The sequence below is a fragment of the Gymnodraco acuticeps genome, unplaced genomic scaffold (assembly GCF_902827175.1).
Source record: "Gymnodraco acuticeps unplaced genomic scaffold, fGymAcu1.1, whole genome shotgun sequence".
In the NCBI taxonomy this organism is placed as follows: Eukaryota; Metazoa; Chordata; class Actinopteri; order Perciformes; family Bathydraconidae; genus Gymnodraco; species Gymnodraco acuticeps.
In genome coordinates, this window is record NW_022992177.1 from 1,508,154 (window position 1) to 1,534,450 (window position 26,297).

A 26,297-nucleotide genomic window follows, 5' to 3' on the forward strand; every position below is an offset into this window, starting at 1 on the left:
CTCTCTCCTCTCTCTCTCTCTCTCTCTCAAATATACGTACTCACGGATGATCGGAGAAACCCCATTCACCTTGTGTTTAAGCAATGCTCCTCCTCACGGCGGTGGCATTGTGATAATCTGAACAGAAAACGGCAATGAAAAGGTCTTCCTGGTGTGGCTCCAGAGCAGCAGCCGCCGCACTGCAATGGCAGGCAGTGGATGAAGCTTCTCCCCCCCTCTGCTATCACACTTCGGCTGCCGTCACCGCCGCGGTGACAGTGACAGGTTCGCCTGGAAGAAACCATTCCGATCTGTCCGCGGGGGGAGGGGTAGGGATGCAGAAAGAGGCTACCGAAAGAGGCTGTCCACAGCACCGCAGCAGCAGCATCAAGCGCCATTCCAGCGTGAGAACAAGCGTTCATCGGAGAGGATGAAAATACACCGAGGAAGCGTTATCAGCTCTTCGAGAACACAGGGGAGCCCACTATGTATATGTAGGAATGGATGCGGCGGTTATCATAGTGTCATTTGAAATACCCAAATTAATAAGGAAAACAAAAATAATGCCTAAATCTAAAAAAAAAGTGCAGAAGTCTATTGCATTGCATTGCAGTAAAGACCCAATGCATGCTTATCGTCCACATTGATGGCATCCTCACTGCGGAATATCAGTTTCACATATTAGACCATAATATTGAGAAACGAATTACAACCACGTTAATTCTAGGGTAGGTAAGTTTATGAGTTGTGAAATATTTCGACCAACCAATTTTTGATTTGTGAACTGATGACAGGAGTCCGGCATGTAGGATAGACATAGCTATGCAAATGAACAATAGATTTGCATTGTGTTTTGGTTAATACAAGTATTTTCATTGGCCAATTTTGTGCAAAACAATAAGAAACTTGTTTTTAGTGTGGGTGGTAATTGGATGATCAGCAAAGTAATTAACAGCTTAATCACCCAGAAATATTTTGATTTGATTTAGATTCAACAATATATCCAAACATATTGAATAATCTATATGTTAACTTTATGAGCTACTAAAATAACTTCCTGTTCCATGTTAAAAAAAATTCTCTATTGCCCCAATAGTGCAGTATGTTTTTTTTAAGCAAGACTGCAAAAGGCCTAACAGTCCTAAGTGGACACAAAGCCTTGTAAGCTTTGCCTTTGCTGCAAGTGACGTAAGGGGTTATAATTTATCTTTAAAGAGCTTTTAACAGACATCCTGATCAAACAGAGAGCTAATAAATCGGTTTGAGGATCAGAGAGCTATCAAGAGCTTTGTTTGCAGTGAGAGTGAAACTACATTACCCTCATGCACCATAAGAGAGGGGTGTTTGAAATAGTTCTTTATATTATAACGTTAGCGTTATTTGATCATCTTATCTGATCAATATATTTCATCCAGGTTCTGAACAGCGCTGCATACTTTAACAAACTTTGATGAAGCATACTTATTTTACACCTGGAATGAAAACTTTCAGCAGATACAGCAGACATCTTGATTATTTCTTCACCTTCTGAAGCATTTAATCAATTTGTCAATTAAAAAGAAACTAATTTGAGACAATAATTTCCTCGTGTATGGAAAGCCTTAATATTGATTTCACAGATCGAATTTCAAAACTGAGGCGTTTGATTGATTCAATATTCTCTGAGACAAAAGGCTGGAGAAGGACAAGTTGCTTTATCACTGTGTGTGTGTGTGTGTGTGTGTGTGTGTGTGTGTGTGTGTGTGTGTGTGTGTGTGTGTGTGTGTGTGTGTGTGTGTGTGTGTGTGTGTGTGTGTGTGTGTGTGTGTGTGTGTACGTGCATAAAGAAGAGAACTATATTTATTTCAAAATAATAACTTCCTGCAAAATATGCTGTGGTGGATAAGGATTAGAGGCCCTTAATGTGGAAGATATTTCACTTTGATGTTTTTTGTTTTGAATGTGAAAGACGTTGTGAAAAAAATAATCTATTCGGATATCACTTTTAACTACCGCAAAACTCCTTACAGGGAAAGCTGAGGTAGGCTACTTAAGTAGTAATGACATGCTGCATAAAGCCATTTAAAATGCAGAAGATAGAACTAAAATCCACCCTACAGTCACGATGCTCAATACTCCTTCCCATGGGGTATACGGATTTAATCAATATACAGTAGAATGTAAATTGTGCACTGCACCAAACTCCACTCTTAAGACTCCATCGCATGCACTTTAGTTTTTCTGTGCTGGCCTTCCCTAGAAGTTCCTAATTCTTTGCAGAACCTTTACTTGTGCATTTTATCACTTTGAGATTGTGTGACCGTTCTTGTCACCTCTACCTCTGGCACTAATGAGCGCAGGAGAAGATAGGGGCTGAATGTAATGCTGGAGGAGCACAGAGGTCCCGCAATGTTGCTGACGTAGGGAGACTTGCCGCAGATTTCATTGGAGCATCTGAAGGAGAAGAGGGGGGAGGCCGGGGCCTCTTGAATCGAAGAATGCGAGTTGTACAAGGTCATAAGAATAAGGAAAACATATATACCCTGTGGAAAAACTAAATATGATGAATAGCAGTTGTAAATATAGGAACAAGGAAACTGCTCTGAAAACAGTGAATGTGACCTGCACCTCCACATTTTTGTTGAGTGTTCAGTGATAGTGATAACATGCAAACCTTTGGCAGTGTGTCAGGACAGTATATGTCACTGAGCACGAATGACGGTTTGACGACAGCATTAATCATCATGCATCGCGGTATTAAAACTAGCTGAAGTACTGAAGCAGAATAATGTAATCACCCCCTCTGGAACTGCATGAATGTAAAGTTTTTTACAGTCTGCATGAAACTAAACTGGCTCTGATGTGAGTTTATGCTGCTTAATGTATCTCTGTTGAAGCCCTTGAAATACCCTCTGTTAATGCTACAGCAGTGTTTGCATCACTGGCTCCAACAGCACAGAGGGAGTTTCACATGCCGTGCAACAGAATTATGCAGGCCCTCTCCCCCATCAGCACATTTCAACTCACAGACAGGATCCAAACCAGAGTATAACTGCAAGAACAAATCACACGAGCGGGAAAGCAAATTAGAAATTCACAGCAGGTTGGCTTTTAGAGTGCTCTGCCCCTGACGGCGAGTGAGTCACCTCTCAGCTGCACAGGTCAGGAAAACAGTCTACTAAGCAAAGGTTGGCATGGCTATCTATGAGCTTTAATGACTGCAGCTATCAAATGACGTGACAGACGTTAAACATAGCACTGCAGCAGAGGAAATTAAATGCTTTTGTCTAAAAGCAATCTGAGAGAATAGATTTTGTTATGTGACTCTGTGTTGCCAAAGCTGCAAGATGAGACTCAATACTTTGTGCTACTTATCTTGTTATCCAGTCTTTGGTTTTACAAATTGGAGTACATCAAGGTAATCTCATAAGGGAGTGAGCTGGCTACTGTACAGAGGCTTGTATTTCTGAGATTTCTGTGTCGTCCTCTGTCAGTATCACTGACCTCTACCATGAGAAAGCAGCACACTCACTTGACAGCCAACCCATTTGCTCAGGACAGAAATTCCTTACACGAGGTGTCATCATAATATCTCACCATTCCATGTATTATGTGCAGCACATTCCGAGCTAAGGATAGAGACAAGGGTCCGTGATCCAGCAAGCACAAGATATCTTGTAAAGTCAGCACTTATCAAAAGGTGCTTTATAGAGGAATGAAGTGTGACCTCGGTGAAGCAGAGTTGAGGATGTACAGCAGTGAAATGCAGCTGCAGCATGCAGGAGGCACAGTTTCGCTGCAGCCTCCTGATCTCCGTCCTGCTTATTACCAGCTGACTTTACAGCATGTGATTGTAACACCTGTCCCACAAAAAAGAAAAAATAGTTCATCTTTAATCTGGAGCTTAACATTTAGACTCTGAATTAAATGCAGCTGGCTTTAATTTATTCTTTTGTGCGCTCAGATGTTATGTAAGGGCCAACTAAAGCAAATAAACAACAGCTTTTGCAAAGGACTAATTTAGTTATTTGTGATTTTCTTTCTTGTAATTCAGATGGAATGAATAGTTTATATATTTTGTGCAAAGGGATGCATGTTTGTCATTTTTTGTGATGCACCTGCCGGAGGGGATATGCTGCAATTGAACTAGGCGGTGGTGGCGAAGTTGATAGGGACTTGGCTTGGCAACTGGAGTGTCCCTGAGCAAGGCACCGTTCCCTACACTGCTCCCCGGGCGCCGTTCAAAAATGGCAGCACACTGCTCCTTACACAAGATGGGTCAAATGCAGAGAAATAATTTCCCCACGGGGATTAATAAAGTATATCAAAATCAAAAATTCAATTGTTAGTATAAGTGTCCAAATAAAAATATATATCTGTCTATCAATTTGCAACATTTAAAGCACTAGCACTTTAAAAGGTTACGCTGGCTTTAGAACACATCATAGCACAGAGACAGCTCTGGTTAAAGTCACAAATGACATTCTAATAGCCTCTGACAAGGGACGTGTCTCTATTCTTGTTTTGCTCGATCTCAGTGCTGCATTTGATACTATCGACCATGATATCTTATTGCAAAGACTAGAGCACTTAGTTGGCATACAGGGAACTGCTTTAGGCTGGTTTAGGTCCTATCTATCTGAACGCTCTCAGTTTGTACGTGTCAATGATGAATCTTCCACGCAAACCAAAGTTAGCCATGGAGTGCCACAGGGCTCAGTGCTCGGACCTATTTTGTTCACATTATATATGCTTCCGTTAGGCAATATTATAAGGAATCATTCTGTACATTTTCATTGTTATGCGGATGATACTCAACTATATTTATCAATCAAGCCTGATGAAATTAATCATCTAAATAAAATTCAAGACTGCCTTAAGGACTTAAAAACGTGGATGACCTTAAACTTTTTGATGTTAAACACGACCAAAACTGAAGTTATTGTACTTGGCCCGAAGAATCTACAAAACAAATTATCTAAGGATATACTAACTATGGATGGCATTAATTTGGCCTCCAGTGAGACTGTAAGGAATCTTGGTGTTATATTTGATCAGGATTTATCCTTTAACGACCACATAAAATCAATTTCAAGGACCGCCTACTTCCATCTACGTAACATTGCAAAAATCAGGCATATCTTGCCCTCAAAACGATGCAGAGAAACTAGTCCATGCATTTGTTACTTCAAGGCTGGATTATTGTAACCTCTTTATTATCAGGGTGTACCAAGAAGTCAGTCAAGTCGCTTCAGCTGATTCAAAATGCTGCAGCTCGTGTACTAACCAGAGTTAGGAAAAGGGACCACATTACTCCTGTTCTGGCTGCCTTACACTGGCTCCCTATAGAACACAGGATAGAATTTAAAATTCTTCTTCTCGCCTACAAAGCCCTTAATGGGCAGGCGCCATCTTACCTTAAAGAACTCATTATACCCTACTGTCCTACTAGGGCATTGCGTTCCAAGAATGCAGGGTTGTTGGTTGTTCCTAGAGTCTCTAAAAGTACAATGGGAGCCAGAGCCTTTTCTTATCAAGCTCCACATTTGTGGAATCAGCTTCCAGTTTGTGTTCGGGCGGCAGACAGCCTATCCGTTTTTAAGAGTGCGCTTAAGACCTTCCTTTTTGATAAAGCTTATAGTTAGGGGCTGATTAGATTCAGCCCCTAGTTTTGCTGATATAGGCTTAGTTTGTCGGGGGACATCTTACTTCTTCCTTCTCTCTGTCTATACCTGTGTACTCTCATGTTCCGATTAACCCAGCTTCCCCAAATGTCTTTCTTTTTGGTGTCTATATACGCCGGGATCCGGAGTCATGGATGATCCTGCGCTCCTCTGTCCTGGATCGCGAGCCCTGGATCTTGAGTCGTGGCTGTGGTCCTGGATCATAGGTCCTGGATGGATATCCTCGTGGATTCATCTTCCTATTATACACACATGCATTTCCAAACATTTGGACTACCTATGTTGCAAATGTATTATCTTTTCAATTTACACACGGCATCTATTGCACATCTGTCCGTCCTGGGAGAGGGATCCCTCCTCTGTTGCTCTCCCTGAGGTTTCTCCCATTTTTTCCCTTTAAACTGTGGGTTTTCTTCGGAAGTTTTTCCTTGTACGATGTGAGGGTCTAAGGACAGAGGGTGTCGTATTGTCATACTGATATTTTGTACAAACTGTAAAGTCCACTGAGACAAATGTAACATTTGTGATATTGGGCTATATAAATAAACATTGATTGATTGATTGATTAGTATTTTACAATAAGGTAGGAAAAAGGATTACAAATAAAGGTGTACAGGATGACATCGCCCAAACTAAAATCTATATTTAAATAAAATCTAAAACTATGTACAGTGAGGAAATACATATTTTCCAAGATTCCCAAATGAACCTGTAATCTCCATTATCTCCTTTTTTTCCCACCAACAGCTGAGAGCTCAGACATAGCAGGTGACATGAAATGACCTCACATCCCGGCGCCGCGTATCATGTGACATCAGGCCTCCAACCGCCAAATCCTCCCTGGATCAAACTACAGCATCATGTACAGTTGCAAAGAAGCAATTGCCTAAGTATGTTTATCCCAGGAGAGGAAGCACTAATGCTAATAAAGATGAACAATTCCAATCAGTTAATGTGGACACGTGTATGAGAGAGAGGTCTTTTATTGCAAAAAAAATAGTGAGTTAGGAATCATTTAGCTTTTGAAGACTACACCATTTTGCAGCAGTAATCAAGAAGCTAATAAAAGGGAAGGGAATAAAAGCTTTTTAGAGCAGCAGGATCCTGATCAATGCGATTGTGATTTCACAGACAGCTGGAAACCGTGACGGCAGATTAATCATCTATGTTAATTAACCATAAATACTCTGCAGCTCCTTTCACATAGGCCAAGGGAGACATCATCTCCAAAACCTCAAATGCTGTTTAAAAAATCACAATATAAAATGATGCAACCTACCAGTTAAATTATTAAGGAAGTGGCTGTATACTTTTTTATTTTTCCATTAAGCAGACCTCTACATTAGTTTGGATTAATAAGAGGTTGTCTATTCATTGCTTCTTCCCAAGAGAGCCCCTTTGGTCGGGATGAGAGGAAAGCAATTAGAGGCGTTGGTGGGGTGGGGGGGGGGATCAGGTGCTCTCTTCGGACCGGGCAGAGGAGGCATTGTGGAGGGCAGGTGATGGGGGTAAGGGAGACAGGAATGAAAAAGGGAGAAAAATCACCCAGGGGTAATTTACCGCACTGCGGAGGGAAGCCAGACAATGCCATAAATCTCCACCGCTTCTCAACTGGAAATTAATTTTTCATCACAACTACAGGTGGGCCCATTGATGAATACAATAGGAAACCACTATTATGTGGGGAACACTGCAAGGTTGCCCCCTGTGCAGCACAGCAGAGGAGTGTGAGGTTAAACTGAATGAATGCCTGCTGGACTTCATCAACCAGATGAGCATCAAGAGTCTTCACAGTGTTTCCCATTGAAGCAGCAGCACGACCCACCTTTCTTTATTAACATGAAGCTGAACATTCATAAAAACCCAACTGCACATGCAACCCCTCCTTTCTGTGTTATTGCATCAGCTATGCAGACATGGATGTTTCTCTGTGTTCCTGGACATATAGGTAGTAAAACTCTGCCCTCTGCAGGACTCCAGGTGAACATTATGTATCTGTGTTGAGCATGATGCATATTTGCAGCCCTGCAAGAGGAAATCTATAAGAATAATTATTCATGTGGCGTGAAACAAGCGTGAGGAAAGTGAATCTGCTTGATTTCAACCCTGGCTGGCTTATGGTGCACGCGTGATCTGATGGAGAGAGACACAAGAAGGAGCCGAGGTTGTTCACCCACGGGTCTGCCATGATGGGATGCTCCTGAGTCTAAACAGCATATGGCGCCTCTCTGGGCATCCTACATGTCCAGCATCACAGCAGGCTGCGTGATTCACACACTAACACAGCAGACACACACATTTTTCAATACACAACATGTACACTTCTTCCATTATTCATTTTCAAACACAGCATGTTAGCCAAATATAGCACATGGGAATGAAATGTGCTTTGAATTTGTTTGCGTGTTCATACATTTGACTCTTAATGGATCTCTGTTGGGTTGTGACATGTTTAGTCTAATAACATGTAAACCAGTATTGTCTGATTTGTCATTCAAATGATCAGCTTTTACATCACATTGCATGTTACTCATTAAGGTAATTACGATTTTATTTCTGATAGCAATAGGAGAACTGAAACAATAATTCAATTAATTCATTAGTCAATTCACAGAGAATTACTCGTCGATAATTTGGATATCGATTAATGGTTTTAATCACAAGCAAAACCTTCATCTTTGTGCTACTAGCTTCTTAAATGGGACAATTTCCTGGTTTAATCAAATGTATATTATTGTAAATTAAACGTTTGGTTTTGAACAATTCAGAAAAAAGTGGGCATTGTGTTTAAAGATGTTTTAAAAATGTATAACGAAACAACTAATACATAAATAAGGAAATTATCATCACACATTTTTGGTTGCAGCCCTAATTAACAATCTACAGTACGTTCATATTTTGGATAAAGAGATGTCCAATCCTGGATATAATGTTATATATTTGTTTGAGACAGCAGATAAACATAGGTAAATCTATAGCTACCTGTAAAATGTAATTTGAATGAATACAAAATATATCCCCACAAAAACACTTCATGGTCACCTCATGATAATCCATCACAGGACAAAGTAATCTAGAGAGCGACCACGACTGCGGGCATCAGATCCTGCGATTGATTAACTTGTCTTAAGGGACGGTGTTTCATTCTTCATGCTTGACTTCCCCACCAAGGCCTCCATCTTGATTCCTACAAACATTACATCATCATGCTGCTTGTCCTTCACTTGACCCCACACTCAAGGGCTCAAATTGGGGGATAGCATCAAGCCCTCCTAAAAAATAAGCCTACATTATGATGAAAGCTTGTAAATTATTATTGGACTGGGAAATATTGTATGTGAAGTTGGTTTAGTTCTACATTGTCACTAATCCTCGGCTCCGGGTGGTGCTTACCGCCCAGGTCTCTTCTCCTGATATAAATCATGCCCGAAAGTCAATAGAGTTGTTGAGATTTATGAGGGTTTGAGTTGTTCTCTCTTCAAAATGATTTGTTGTAGATGGGAGACACAAGCCCGACCATAAAAACAATTCAGAAGCACCAGTCATTTTCTTCAGATCTTCGACAACCAAGGTCTCCTTTGAGAAATGAATGAGCGCGTATTCTGATCTAACTTTGTTACTGAGAGCAACAGGAAATCTATTTGAGGGCGTCCTGACTTATGGATATAATGTAAAACTGAACAGTCCCCATTAAACACACTGAATAAGCACGCATTAAATATTAACATAGCAATTACCCACTTTCAATTGAATTTATTTTTGTTGCTGCTGCAAACTCAACATTTTGCTCCAAGATGTGTGACATAATTTGTCCTACACACACACACACACACACACCACACACACACACACACACACACACACACACCACACACCACACACACACACCACACACACACACACACACACACACACACACACACACACACACACACACACACACACACACACACACACACACACACACACACACACACTGCAGAGTGCCTACAGTTACCTGCCATATGTCTCATCAGAGGACACATAGGCAGCCAATGCTCCTGAGTCAGAGCCTCCAGAAATATACTCAACATCTGCCACCCCCTCCTTGCAGCCTGTGGGATCAAACACGCAACCTTCACATGCATCACACATGACCAGCTCCACCTCAGTGTCACACACAAACCCCCTCTATCACCTCCAACCCTCCCCCAAGCTTGTAACCTACAGGACCAAAAAAAAAAAATCATCCACGCGACTGTGTTACATAACAGACCTGTCTTACCAAAAAGAAAATCAGCTGCTGCCCCCTCCCCCTCCTTCCAATAAGGCCTCCTACTGTAGTCGTGATAAATCTCCTGCACCCACCCCCTGCGCTCTGCTCCCCCTCCCCTCCGTCTCTTTCCACAGGCCTTGTAGTGTGTCTCACTCAGGTCCGGCTTCCACCTCCACGCCTTCAACACACGGGAGCCATCTCTCTCTAACCGGCTCTGAATATGTAGATTGGTTAATTCAGCTGCAGTTGCTCTCTCCGTAAATGCATCTGCAGCACTTTCCGAAGACTGAGCAGCGAATAAATGCTTACGCTGGGGCTTTTTTTGGTGCTGGTTAGGGGGGGGGGGGTGCCTCTGTCCATGGCAGACTGCAGCCAAGGATGGGATTTTAGATGTGGGATGGGGCGAGCAGAACTAATAAGAGATTAAGACTTTGACCAAGGCAAAGCTTAGCACCCAGTTGGGGACCGATCCTGATCTGTTATAGAGTCATTTGTTTAATTGTGCTTTTCATCTTGGCTTAGTTGCATCTGCTCCTGCTGTTATAGCTTCTCTGCAACTCACCTGGTTATAGCCTCTGCAGCAAACATTCCTTTAACATTTTTCAAAACAGCTGAGAAGGCAGGAAAAACACTGCATTAAAAACAAATCTTTCCCCAAATCAAGGCTCGTGAAACAGAAACAGCAACCTCAGTTTAGCATCCCCCCTGCACCATGAGCGCTGCGTGTAAAATATGTTTTTCCCATTTTTATGATGGAGTGAAAAGCACATGACAAACAAGCTGCATACTGAGGATCATCTCAACATTGATCCATATGAAGCACACATGGCAAGGACGGCGCATCCCCTGGGAAAGGTGACAGTGACAAGTAATATTTATTATCATTAATGCCCAAGGTTGTGTCTTTAAGTACAACATAGAAAAGTCACAGAGTGGTTGGTTGTATGAGATTAGTGGTGTGAATAATAATAGGATGTGTTTGTTAGAACAGATGGACTAATGCATCTCCCTACAGCTTTAAGCAATGCTGTAAACACTGCTGCTTCGCAATGGGATGCGGTGTTGTTGATGAACAGAGAAAAATAACTCCCACTAAACACAAAGGCACCGGGTGCATTAAAGACTCTAGTTTCCCCCCCTTTCCATCTCCGTTGTGCTTTCTGCAGCCTTAGCACTAAAATCTGATTCAAGCTTTCTGTGAACAAGTGCAATGCTTGCCAACACAAATGACAGCTAGAGTGGGACAGGCGCCAAAGTCCTCCCCTGACTATCGAGAGAGAAAAGCAATCAAAAGAAGCAATCGATATAAACAAAGTCCTAACTACTATTGATTTTATAGCTCTACACTGATGGGCAATGATAGCTATGGACCTACATTCATACACTCAGTTGATTAATATCTTCAGTTTTCTGTTAAAATGACCAATCAGGTGACATGTTCTGTTGGAAATGACCGCAGATCCCAGAGGCTCAGAGGCAGTGTTGTGTCTGTTGTGACATTTTAGTGGGATGCAATGGAAACTGCTCCTCAGCTCAGCATCCTGCAGTCTCATCACTCACTGTAAGGCGGACCGTTACTTCCATCAGCTGCATTTGAGTTTGGGCAAGTCAGCAAGTTTTCCTCTAGTGCACACACAGCCTGTACAAAAGAAATATACCGTGGAAAGCCAGGAGCCCTGAGCTGGGCTCTCAGTCTCTGGTGAGATAGTGGCCTCTGAGTGGCATGCCATGAAGACAAATGACATCGATGTGGTGAGCCGCTCTCTGTGACTTACCGGGGAGGAGAGGATGTGAGTGACACTACACTGCATTTTTTTCTCTCAGGTGAAGGTTTATGATGCTGTGTATGGCACAAAACCAAGGCCACCATTAATCAGTCAATTACAGCCTAAAAGCATCCACTGTTGGGTTTACTAGATGGGAAGCAAATGGTGACTTTGTAATAACTGAATAGGTCTTTTGTTCAATCAATCATTTTATGCAAATGGCCTTTGCCGTAGTATTTTCCGAGTTTTTAGCCTTGCTAGTTGAGTGGCTTTAGGGATGGCAATGTCAGTCTGTTGGTTCACTCATTTGCATGAAACGGAAATGTTTAAACAAATATTGGAGGTCTTGCCATTACATTTTTAGCAGACTTAATATTCTTCAGAGGATGAATCCACAGGTAATGACTTTTGTGATCCCCTCCTGGTTGACATTTTTGCATTTGGAAAAGTTAGATTAGTATATTTACTGCTTTTAAATCTGACACATTTAACTATATTGCCCAGAGGATATATCCTACTGAATTTGGTTATTCCTAGTAAAATAAATAACATCTAATAAAGTGATTGGCACAGATGATGTGGTCCCCTCACTATCTGCAAGTGCCGCCACAAGGTTGACATTTATGACTTTGATGGAAGTGTCTCAACTAAATACAACGAAATTCAGACCATAACACATGAATTGTAATAACTTAAACAATAACTTCTCAGATTTTCCATCTAGTACCTCAATTTGGTACAAAACATTAACTAGATTCCCATCAGCCTTAGCTGTATTTAGTGCTGAGTAGCAAATATAAGCAACATGCTAAACTAAGATGGTAAACATGGTTAACATTGCAAAAGATTTACATCAGCGTGTTAGCATGCAGCCTCACAGAGCCCCACGAGCGTCTGCAGACTCCTCGCCTCGTTAATAAATCAGAGAGTGGCTTCCAGCTCTGTGGCTGTGACACAAGCTGAGAGTCGTTACTTACACACGAGTTAAAGATAAACCCTTGAGATACGCTAAATGGTATTTCAAAGAACTTAACAATAGAAACTATGAAAACAAATGTATGTATGTATGACAAATGTTCTCTTATGTTAACCTTGCTGACCAATGCATCAATGACTTAACCATCTCAGTGATTGTTGTGATAATCTTTAATGAGATGGAATGTTTGAGCTGAAATCACAGTCACTTAGAAAAAAGGCGGAGAACAGTGGGGAAAAGATAGCATGGCTCTTTACTCAATACTATACAAAACTAAATCTGCCCTTTAGCCCCTTTACAGCTCCCCAAAAAACGCGTAATAGTTAATTGTTTTATTAAAAAGTGTAAAACCCCCAAAAATACAATATGTCATTGGCTGTGAATTCATATTTATGTGAATTCACATTTGTGGAGCGCATCCACAAATGTTGAACATTTCTTTAATTATGTAAAACATTGACATGACACAGGAACAACTAGCAATGCACATGCATACAAGTTCAGTAAATGAAGGTCCTGTGGAGTGATGCAATATTACCATTTCAGGGTATGTTCCTTTAAGTTTGACACATTTCAATAAATAAAGCAAACTCCATACTAGGGCAGATAATGCAAGGAACCATAGGATTTACTAAACGGTCAGCAATGTGTGCAACTTGCAGGAGACCATTCTTGATTCCTATATCAATTGCTGCATCTCTTCTTTACGTGATCCTCAATGATAATTTGTTGTCATTGTGTCCTGTTTAACTCACTGTGTGTATGCTTTACTCTAAACAAAAAAGAAAATAGTTGCTTTTTGCAACCTATTGAGATGTAAGCTTTGGTGCATGGTTTCATATATTAAAACAATAATCCTGTGGTTTCTTTCAGTCACTTTTTATAATCAAATACAGAGACAAACTATTTATCCTGCAGGATATTCTCGCGGGACATGTATCTGTCAGTACTATAACCAAATCTATTTCATCTCAGGACTGTGACTTGTGTGTTCTGTACATTTTGATCATACATTATAGTGTCTGTGGTTAGGTGATACAGATCTTAAATGCATTGCGTTTTACTTTACGTCAGTTTACTTACGTTGGAGTCCAGGAGGTCGAGTGAGTCCAGGCTCTTGCTCCTGTGAATGCGGCCCTTGATGCGGCGGAGTGATGGTTTGCCCTGAATGGTGCTCACTGAGGAGGCTCCTGTGATGGAGCCAGCGGTCGGGCTGGGGTGCTGGGGGTGTATCCTGAGGTCAGTGAGGAGGGGGTGGGAGGAAGAGGATGATACAAAAAAAAAAAACACTACATCAGGGCAAGTAAGTCACATCCAGAATTGTTGAATGTATCACAACAGGACACAATGCCATTGGCAAGACCGAAGAAGAGGAGGAAGAACATAGCGGTTATGTTTCTGCCTCTTAAAAGGCCACAGTCGCCCGCTGGATAAAATGGATTTAATGTCACAAAGAGCCCTGTAGGGGAACGGGTTGGGGCTCAGGAAGCACTGCAGCTTCAGACTCTGAGGGCCAGAGCTGCTCTGTGGCCCCGGCAGCCAGACTGAAGCTGGGTCATGCTGAGATGTGGGGAGGAGGCCCACTTGGCCGACCTATTACCAATACTCTCAGGAAATGTTTCACCCTTCACAAATGACATACTTGCAGCACTGTATGAAGCCTGTTGACCACATCAGAACTCTCCACCCCTCATTTCCTTTGTGTTTTCCATGGTCGTTTCTTAATTTCTGTGTAATGTGCTGTTTGCCACAAAGTGAATTTCCCCATAGGCATGAAAAAAAGTGGGGAATGATATGGATAAATTAGTTTATCAATCCAACTACTGCAGGGTTAATTTACAAGACTTATCTATCAGTTCCCATCAGCAAAAACATGTGGGTTTGCTATCCTGGCTCCAAGATGGTGGAATGAGCTCCCCATTGACATCAGGACAGCAGATAGCTTGCACATCTTCTGGCGCAGACTGAAAACTCATCTCTTTCGACTCCACTTCGAGCGATAGAACTATTAACGCAGCACTTATATACTAATAAAGGACTGGCTTATCTAAAGCCAGTTGAGTAGCACTTGAAATGTTTGGCTCTATGAAACCTGATGTACTTATATGATTCTGTTTTCTTCAAGGTTGTGTCTTCCTGGTCGAATGTACTTATTGTAAGTCGCTTTGGATAAAAGCGTCAGCTAAATGCAATGTAATGTAATGTAATGATAAGAACGAAACATATACAATATGGTGGTATGACTTTGATAACACACCATTTATGAATTGCGTAACTAACTGCCTTAACTGATTAAGGATCATTACTATCATTGATAACTAAAATATTAAGCAGAGTTGGATGGACAAAACTGGTTCTATTAAAAATGACACATTGAGCATTTCTCACCAACATTACATTTAATGCAATTGTGTTAACCAATTGACGGTCTCTTTTTTCTTAATGTAATTCAGCAAAAGCTGTTTCCCATAAACACACAGTGCTCATTCAGCAGTGTAGTTCAAATTAACTAACTCATTCTCTTCTCTTCAGTCTTTTCTATTATGGAGAACAGTCGGTCTCAATGAGGATTTACCTAACACAATATTCAATGAGGGAAAATCCTGTCTTCACAGTTCGACTCGGGGACAGTGGATATCCATTAGCGTGCGCATCAGCTGGCCCAGAGGAGCTCCCGAGGTTTGGAGACTCAGTGAGGGTAAATTACAAGAGAAAGGAATGAACAAAGATGGGAGGAAAGAGCACACCACCTTCCCCTTTCTCTTTGCATTAAGTCAATAGTTGCCTGAAGCGATGCAAGGTGCTTACTGGCTGGAAATGCAAGGTAAAAAGCCTTCTGCAATACATGCAGTCAATTACAAGCAACCTGACTTTGTTCTCATAAACGATACAGCAAACATGACTAATGAGAAAGCAGCTTGGACTGTTTCACTGACCCGGTGCAGTCCTGCGCATTCAGAGGCTCATTTCTTGGATGTTGATTCGGAAATGGATTTCAGCCAAAACACTTCAGGCCACAAAGGGAGAACGTAACGTAGTGCCAGCAACTGTGCCGACTCAGATATAATGTGCAGTGAGTGATTTCACGTCGCTTTTGTGATGAATTCTTCTTCTCTATTAAATATTCAGGTATAATGTGTTTCTCTTGAGGTTCAGGAGAATACATAAAACTGTGGGACTGAATGTTAACATCATCTTTTCATTTTATCACAATAATGGATGAGCGCCATTTGGCAGGTGACCCAAAACCATATTGCCAGAGCTATGGAACGTCAAAAGACAATGTAATGTTAACTTTGACACATTTTCCAGAAACAGAATATAATCTTAGAAGATAGTTCCCTTTGTAAATTCTGCAGATTAGAAGTTCGAGTCCACTTTATGTCTGACGGCTTTATAAAAAACTATAGCCAGGAGACAGTAGACTCATGTTAGTCATTAATGGTACAGAAAAGAAATGGTTAAGTTTGAGCATAAAGACTGGAAACAGATGGCTCTGAAGGGTAACAAAATCCTCCTAACAGCACCTCAAAAGCCCACTAATTAAAGCTAAACCTTGTTTGTTTAATTTGTACAGAGTATACATTAGTTTTAGTTTCACAGGGGGTTATGTGCTGGACTATTTCTCGCCCCGGTGCAGTGACTTCAGAGAGTCTTGTCATCACTGTTGTCTCTGCTCCCAATCAAGAAATATTCCCAGCAGTTACTCTCCATAAAATCACAACTTGACGCTTTTAAACTTTGATTAATGTACGGATTTAACAAACACAATATAATGTGTAAATTAGTGAGCGTTGGAGGAGCTGGTAAGCAGTTTTTGTGAAATCTCGGCACACCCAGGCTATCTGCTGTTTCCAGTATTTATTAGGCAGAGAGACATGAGGCAATAACTAAGAATAATACTGAGCTACTTGAAAAAGCAGGGTGTACTGCTTGGTTGATTTCACAGTATCAAGACTTAAGGATACAGTTTATTGTTTAGTAATGTGCTAAATAGGAGCGTTGATCCTTTATTTGGTGTTTTGTTTCAGCAAACAGAGCAGGCGCTTGATGTTTGAGTTTACAACACAATAAGAGTCTGTTTGACCCTGGTTTGATGATGGCATTATGTCTTGGACCTCTGTGAACAAAGAAATATCTGCTTCAAAAGAAAATAAAGAAGTGTGGTAATGTAGTTCACAGATAAGGTAAGGTCAAGCATTTGATGATGCTATTACAAAGAAAGGATGAGGAACACACACACATTACTCAGTTGCAGGACTTTATGCCGTCACTCTGTTTCCCGTTCGCCCGGAGGAGCATTCAGGTACGATTAGTTGAGGCAATAACTGCTACTGCTTAATCAGCAGGTCAATAGGCAATGTTACGCTTCATTCCCCCCATCTTTCCTGCTGCTAATATAACACTTAACAAGAAGAGCAATCCTGACCAGAGACTGGTACACACACAGACACAATAAAACACATAAAGACACACACTCACAATCATATTCAACATTGTTCCTCGCCCTAAATTAGTTACTTCTCTTCTGTAACCACCTGGGCTGTTTTTGTTTTGTTTTTTGTAGTAAAGATGCAGGTTAAAGATAATAGGAAGCATTACATAAACACAATAGACTTGTTGTAATATCCCTGCAGGCTTGCAACAGAGTGTAAAGTTCATTAAGCCAGGTTAATGCTAATCTTTGGCTGTGTTCAGTGGGGAATGTGTTTTTAAGACTCCAGGCAAGATGAACATCTGTTTGCAAAGACTAATCCTAATTTAGAAAGCTGCTGCTATTCAGTCTTTATCAAAGGCAAACAGAGCTGTGCCTCCTCGTATTTTGGGAGAATGTTGATGCACATGGCGCACAAGGTTTCTGCTGGGTGGATGGTGTAAGTGTTCGGGCAGAGCCGTGTGTAATCTCACCACCACATGCTGAGAGATCAGCAAACCAGGAAGCAGCTCTGATCATTTGATCAGAACTGGGACAGAGTTAACTCTGCAATTACGTAAAGAGCAACCTTAAAAACAGGATGCTTAAATTCTGAATTCAAATGCCATAAAGCATTTTCCGCTGTTTAAATCTGTGTCTTTCAGTGATGTAAAATCCTGTTTTATGCTAACTGTGTTTTTGAATGACCTAAATGTAATCTGCAAATACATAGTGCCTTTCCAAATCCTTGGGGGAATGTAGAGCGGACAAATACAACATCATTATTGTATTTATGGAGCTAACATAGCAAACTTGTATTTTTTTCATTGCTCAGATGCAGCACTGTGTCTTGAGTATTTTTATTTTTTATTTGTGTATGGCCACAGATTATTAACGTGGATCGAGTGGTATTGATCTTAAAGGTCACTTTAATTAAGTTATCAATATCATTTGTGGAAAAAGGTTAAACCAATAGAGCGTCCTGCTCCTAAGTCCGGGCAGAGTCTAAATGAGGCATACTAGTTTCTCACAACACATAACAATGCCAGGTTTTATGTAAGAATATGAATAACAACTCAAATATGAAGATCTACAGTGTACTTTTGTACACTGTAGATCTTCATATTTGAGTTAATAGTTTGAAATGTGGTGCTACATGTCTGATAACTATAAAAACATTTGACGCATGCACATTGGCTTTGATAAAAAATGAATGCAGCATTCGTTGAGTGTTTAATGATTCATGAGGTGTCGAAACATCCAAAAACTATTAAATAAGGAAACTGCTGACTATATAAGATGCCAACACTTTCATTAGATGGACACTTCTTGTGTGTAATGTCATATTTTGTTGTTAAATATATAGTTAAGAAAGACATCTGAACAGCCTTCCTCTTCTACCACCATTTATAAAAGGTTTGCGCTGATTATTGGGTTTAAATTACCTTACCAATTTTCGCCAGTTGTGTGTCATTTTCTTTCAATTATGTTCCATTTAATTTAACATTAAAATATAAAGATCACAGCAACGTGATTTACAAAATGGTTGTATTTAGCGGAACACACATCGCATAAATGAAGTGAAACATGTAAAGATCCCTGTTATGGTCCTTGAAATTACACACTAAAATGTTTATGAAATAGAACACATTATGGATCAGTCAGTTGGTGGATATGCTGCTTTAAAATCTAACTAGTGAAAATCCATTTAAGGTCAGAGCTTGCTCTAAGAATTATATAATTAGGTTAGCCTATTGTATCAGCGCACTGCTAAGAGGAGCTCCTGCGAAAACCGACTTGCATATGGAGATGAGAGTATCAGATCAACAATGACAGAAGAAACATGAAAGGAGTCCTCCGTCTCAGTGAAATTCCCTTTCTTCTCCTCAGGGAGCAATTGGGCTATAAAATGACTAAGCAATATAATTAGCAAAACAGACCAAGAGATTAAAAAAGTTGCATATGACCCCTGGTGAGATTACAGCAACGCTTTGACTTTGGTGACATCACCACTTGAAGTTTATACCAGATGGTGGTCATGTTCTTGTGAATGCTAGAATCAAAATACAGTTAAGATACAGTAAAAGCCTTTATCAAGCCATTAAAACACCTCATTGTAGACACATTATTTGCATTATTTAAACTTGGAGGTATTCACATGTTATATATAATTCAGGTTGTGGCTGTGCGGGTGTCGGTAAATCTCCTTTGATCATGATAATCTCACTAAAGACAATATGACCCTCAAGAGATTTTCAGCATCAGTGTTATGTCCTTGCTTCAGACACGGAAATGGTTTAGTTAGGATTTAAAGAGGTGATGATAATAGTTAAGCCTCTGACACACTGGAGCCACGCCAGTGTAACTGTATTATGTGGTAAAATGATCCACACCGTGCGATACATTTTGAGTTTGTGTGAAACACTGCTATCAGAGTGCCATTGAGCCTATTGACTCCTAATTAACCGTCTTTGCTTTCAAACAAGATGGTAATCCGGCTGTAATTAGGGATACTATGTCACACACGATGCCGCCTCAGCAGCAATCTGCTTACAGCGAGGAGAAGTAATGAAAGGAGGCCTGTCTTAAAGTAAACAAATGTACATGGCCGCAGGAGGAGAAAGAGGGACAATGAGAGGTGGTCAATGCGATATACTGAGGCACACAGAGTAATGAGGACACTGAAGAGGTGGAAACACAAGACACAAACACACATGCTGAGAGCAGAGTATGGGTGGAAAATGTTTAATAGACATGGCAATGAGAGGTGTACAGAGGCCTGGCTGCAGCACAGGAAATAAAAACAGGAGAGGATCATGTTTCATGCTTTACATTTTATTCATTAGTTACAACACAGCAGTGGGGGTAAGGAAGAGAGAAGGAAGGGTGATGGTTTACCATGGTTAGCTTATTGAGGATGACATTTCCAGTGACAGCAGCCATATAATAATACATCCAAAGCACATGAAGTTGGAGGCAAAGAAACAATGGAAAGGCTATGACATCACCCTACGCATTCCACTTTACAAACTGATGGAGAGGAAGGACACATCTACAGCCACTGGACTAAGTGTCACACGCACACATGCATGCACACAAACACCCAGCAGTTGCCTCACACTGTGTATCGACCTCAGTGGGGTTTGTGATCAACATGGTGCAGACCGGCCGCAGTGGCTGAACGCGATATTATGTCATGTTGGAGAGTGAGGGTGCAAACCGTGGATCCGTGACCCGCTCATTTTTTAGAAGAGATGTGTGAGGCGACAGCTCGGCTTATCACAGCACCCCTTTTTATTTATTTTGTATCCCAACCTGCATTATCATCATCATCGCTATCATCATCATCCGCACCAATATTCATACTCACCACATATGCTTCCTGGGTGGAAGACAATGTTCTTTGTTGGAGGCGGTCACCCCCAGAGCCAGCTGCATAACAGTAATGTATTTCTGGTAATTCACCATGGTACTGTCCACCGCTACAAAAAATCCAACCCAAAGAAAAGCACAGGTGATCATATATTTCTTTATTCCCTGGCATCCGCCTCCGCTGCGTCTTCCATGCTCAGCATCACAACGCCATTTCCAGCGCTGAAGGACTGACAGTGAAAACACTCCCCAAGGAGCAGAGGAAGAGGTGCCGTACCGCTGCGACCCATGTCTGCAATGACACCGTGTTTTAGCGCTGATCCATCCGATGGGGGGTTTCTTCGCGTGTCTCTCTGTCTCTTGTGTGAAAATACGGTCAGGATTTGGACATTATTCTCCTTCCCTTCCTGCCTCCTCCTCCCTCCTATCCAGGGCTGGAAACACTCTCTTAAAAACGCTGCAGCGTCCAGGCGTCCGTGTGTGTGAGGTAGGGGAGAGAATGTGTGTACAGTGTAGTCAAAGGGGAGGAGGGAGAGCAGAGGAGGAGGAGGAGGGGAGGGACCGATTCATTTTGAAAGGGACTCAGTTGTGGCACATCTGTTTAGGAAGTCTACGGTTTGTCTTGAATTACTTGTCAACCAGGGCTTATTTAGAAAGTTAATTGTTTTTGGGTCACACAATACTTCCTGGAACAATTGATGACTAACAGGGGCGGAACTAGAAAGTCGGAGCCCCCTTCCCATTACCCCTGTAGGTAGGGGATATTTGTGTGGTAATTTCCTGTTTTCTGTTGTTTTTTCCCAAAATACATTTAAGCAAGGTTAAAAAAAAAAAAAAGCAGCGATACATTAATTCAATTTTTCTGCAGTGTTTTTATTGCAAATTTTGCATTTATTCTAAAAAACGTAGGAGAGAAACTACGCGACGAGCGTAGAGGCATTGTCATTAGTAACACCTGTGCTTTCCGGGTAAAGACTGCTGTGAATAATAAAGTAATAATCAGTCTGCACTGATGGTTAGCTGGCCGGCATGGTTGTGATTGGTCAACCAGTTAGAGATAGCAAAGGGGCGGGCCTTTGCCTATCACGTACAATGTGTTGGAGTGCTAGCCAATAAAAGTGTGAGTGTTTCATAGTGATGTCACCATGTCAGGGAAGAATACAAAGGAGTCCAATGGAGGCGTTTCAGGCAGGTGGAGTGTGTTAGAGAAACTCCCTCTGGAGGGAAACATAATCAACCCGGTATCAAGGCAAGACGTGAACATGTGACGATTTACCATGCTGGGAGACGTGAAGATGTCACGATTTCGTCCCTTCAAATGTGACAGTTACACGGCATTGTTAACATCGCCCAACAAGTGGAGATATACCCGGAAATGCCAAGCAAAAGCTACCCCGACGGTTGGTTGTTATTGTCAATATTAATATAATAATGATTTATTTTTTAATAGTCACACTCGATTTCACCGATTTTCTTGTTGCCCCAGCTGGTCAACACCTCTTTTAGCAGAAACAAAGGCTACATTAATGTATTAAATCGATGTTAATCCATGTGTGTGGATCATGGTGTGGATGTGGAATTAACGGACGTGACGTTGTGCGATTGCGTTGCAAGGCAACAGCTTCGGTTCATGTTAATTTACAAACTCTTCAACTAGAACCATAGTTATATTTAAAAACATTTTAGAAGGCCTCACAAAATACTTTAATGTAAATAAAAATGTAAATGTGAAGGAATGTGTGTATAACAAAATACATCCGTCATTAACAATACTGGAAACAGACGTAGGCAAGATCCTCAGCTCGGTGATTCGATGGTTTAGCCGCAATGCACGTTGGGAAATGGTGTTTATGCGATGTGAAATCCGGAAAAAAAAAATCTAAATAAAATAATAATTTATTCTGAGTGTGCTTGCTTTTCTCTTTGAAAGTCATCACATAACGGCATTGTAATACACGGTTCGGCTGCATTAAATATTACATATCTGCCGTAGTTCTCTATTTATAGAGCCCTGATTGTCAGGTCATCATTGTAAATAAGAATTTGTTCTTAATTGATTTTCCTGGATACATTCTAAGTTAATAATGTTAATGTTAATAATAAGTTCTACTACTACTACTACTACTGATTAGAAGACTTCTGGACAAACAGGAAGAACTGCCGCCAAAACTGAAAACGTGACGTGGATCATAAATATATCAGCAATTAAACAACATCTTCAATTTCTCTTCACACAATACGTCTCCTTGCAGTATCAATACTAATTCGGCTGACTTTCATATTTGATCCAATTGGTAGATAGGTTATATTTACACCATAACGGTGCACAACTAATTTCCACACACATGGATTAACATCGATTTAATACATTAATGTAGCCTTTGTTTCTGCTAAAAGAGGTGTCGACCAGCTGGGGCAACAAGAAAATCGGCGAAATCGAGTGTGACTATTACAAAATAAATCATTATTATATTAATATTGACAATAACAACCGACCGTCGGGGTAGCATTTGCTTGGCATTTCCGGGTATATCTCCACTGGTTGGGCCATGTTAACAATGCCGTGTAACTGTCACGTTTGAAGGGACGAAATCGTGACATCTTCACGTCTCCCAGCATGGTAAATCGTCACATGTTCACGTCTTGCCGTGATACCGGGTTGAACATAATACAGAAAAGGGAAAACCCCAGAAAGCGTAATGGGACTCTTTAAACGTATTTAAAGTAATGCCTTGCAAGAAAAAAATGTTCACAACATTTTAGGAGCTTTCTCTTACACTTTGTGACCTTCATCAGTTAATTGGGTAAACTTGGAATATCAATCGTGAACATCTCATATCTTTGGTTGTACATCTGCTGATGACGGCCATACAATGTAACAAACAGCTCAACGGGAATGTTTCATGAGCTTTCAGTTCAATCTCATCAACTCCTTCATCAGCACATTTCCAGTGAGAGAACATCGCGCTAACATTTTCTTTGTCAAATCTCAAGGTCAATATTGAACCTTCACCTCATTTGAAGCCCTATTTACTCCATTTGAACAATGTCAATGCAAAGTGTACTCTGAGTGTAATGATGAGGTTGTTTTTTTATAATAGGCCTCGGTGATTAATCTAAATCCTAAAAGTCCGACTCAGTTAGTTCCCTTTTTTCTGTGTCCGTCTGATATTAAATAAATGAAGTCAGCACATCTCAATGTCAAAGGAAACAACCTGTATTTCTGTTAGCTTTATTTATGTGTGACACAAAATGGCAGATGGTAATAAGATGGAGTTAGTGGTTGATTACAATTAAATGTCAGACATAATGAAACAGGGGGGCAGACTATAGATAGTAGTCAGGGACCATCCTTCTTTTAATCTAATCTCATACGTCATATTTTCTTGAAGTGGACAGTAATGTAATGATGTGGCCAGAGAGCGTTTTAACTCTGCACATCACACACATGAAACATCCAGTGACACTGACCATATGGAGCCTATTAAAGCTTAAAATGAAAAACTAAAGCATAACTAACAACTAAATATAGTACTACATGTTTACATAATGCTATAGTGTGATTTCACTTCACGTTGTATTTATTTGACTCTGGCCGGGAACTGGAGCTACGCACAGAAAGGTAAAACATTTTATAAAATAAAATATGCTATTTGGACCAAAAAACTAGATCTCACTGTCACATAGACATTTGTTACACTTGCTTTACTTTCCATCACACAAAACTGCAAGTTGCACCATCATGTTTCTGTCCAAACATTGCATTTATAATGAATTTGATTGTCAAATAAATGGGCAGAGCAAATATCGATTTCCAATAGTACCAAAAATCATTTAAAATTCAAGAGATGAGAATCCACGTACTGTAAGAGGAGGTATAACTCTTTTAAAGTCAAATGGGTGAGAAAAGTAATAGCCAAAATAACTACTTGACACCAACTATTGGACATTTTATTCAACTTATTCAACCTTCTTTTTATTTTATTTGAATTTTTCCAATCAAAACACCTCTTGTAAGAATGTTAACAAATTACTTTTAATGGATTTATTACACACATTCTGGATTTAAAATAATTCCCTTATTGGATTATAACCCCCTTGTGTTTTGAAGCTCTACCTGCAGTCATGTACTGTATACATTTTGCTACTTTTTATTCCCGTTTTTGCACTAATTCAAACCTGAAAGATATTAACTGCTCCCTATGGTTCCTCACTTCCTGAAATACTTGAGCTATGACAATGTTGGGAACTCTTGATGTTGTGGATCCAAGTTATAAATCAAGGCCTGTTTTATTTCTGCCTAAATCATAATGAATATGTTTATCTTGTCTATGAGTAATATATTATTAAAGTGACATATTTATGATGTTTGACACATTAAATATGCCTCTCAGTCCTGCTTCACACTAAACAGTGACTTGGTATTTGTTAAATTCATAGCGGTGCAGTACAGTCTGTCTCAGTGGACTGTGCCCACACCACCTGTCATTAGCAAACAGAGGCTGGCGTGGGTTGTTTTCCAGTCAATAGACTGACACACTGGTGCCTTTCTAAGCTTCTGAGTAAGTCGATTAGTCTAGACTTTGAAGTCTTAGAGGAGTACAGAAGTGCTCACCTGAGCAGAGGTGCACTTCTCACTCTCACTAGACCAGACGGACTTACACAAAGATGCTGAACAGCACTCGAGGTCGTGGTGAGGCCAGATAAAGTGAAACTGAGGATCTTATATCTATCTGCCATAATACAATACCACAATAGCTATTATACGCATTATGTGATAAGGGGATTATCTGGTGCATTAATTAGGAAAAATCTGACTGAAGGATATGCTGAGAATTAACTTGTGTCCTTCAGAAGATTTCCACAATACCTACTGAACTGACTGAGCATGGCTTTGACATCATCAGTGTCAGGGGAGTGAATCCCCCTGTGGCCTTTATTGATGAAAATGTATGCACCCATCACACTTTAGTGCTTTATGGATGACAGTATTCTCGTTATGCTAACCTGCAGTACAGACAGTGTAAACCTCCCTTTGGCCAATGTTGGGTAAACATAGAGTACTGCATGCTTAAATATGCTGTAGTGTGTGTTTATGTAACATGAAATCAATGGTTAAAGTAAATATTTCTAAAACAAATACCCACATTTATATGGCTTTAGTTATTTTATGAAATCACATTTGCAACAAAGCCTTATATAATCCTTGGAGATTTAAAACAGCTCTTTTTGTGGTTGCCAGTTAGTTAGTTACTTCTGGGTAACTGGACGCAGAAACCCTTTAGGGCATTAAAGGAACCTACATTCATCCAGCGCTCACATGCCAACAAATTCTCCCATGCAGTATCTGCTGGTGAGTGGAGTCTACACAAGTCTGGGTTTGAAACGGAATATGCTTTAAGGGATTAGTATAGTCAAGGAAAAATATCATGTTATGTGTTATAAGCAAGTCTGTGGCATTTGGGAAACATTTCTTCTTGGGGGGAATTTAGCGAGAGAGGTTTGTTTATCAAATGGTATCACTTTCGTTTAATAAATACTTAAATAAAACTGTGCAATTTGGTACTAATGAACTGGAAATAGAGACTATCCTGTGAGACTTCAGATAGTTAAGTTGAGTTTACACAGATAAGTTAATAAGCAGGTTTTTTTAATAGAGGATTTCCCTTTGCCACTTGGGGGAAGCAGAAAAAAGTTAAAAACACAATGTTGATATATCAATATATTTCTGGTTATACTATTTGGCACAGATCCAGCAGTTACAGAGCACCATTACCCATCATTTGTTTTCAGGTTGTTGAATACAAGTCTATCACTTGTTCTTTTTTAGCTAGTTTTTGGTCTCTACCAAATCCTGACGGAATAATCTGGC

The 26,297-nt window shown here is 40.5% G+C and overlaps 1 protein-coding gene across 1 annotated transcript in view; it reads right to left on the reverse strand.

The window, feature by feature from the left end:
• tjp1b (tight junction protein 1b) overlaps positions 1-20,908 on the reverse strand; it is a 58,237-nt gene extending 37,329 nt beyond the window's left edge. Inside the window, 2 exon segments of the mRNA XM_034204790.1 lie at positions 13,723-13,873; positions 20,424-20,908. Coding sequence (XP_034060681.1) covers positions 13,723-13,873; positions 20,424-20,575 — 303 coding nt within the window. The 5' untranslated portion in view covers positions 20,576-20,908.
• Between the last annotated feature and the right edge of the window lie 5,389 nt (positions 20,909-26,297).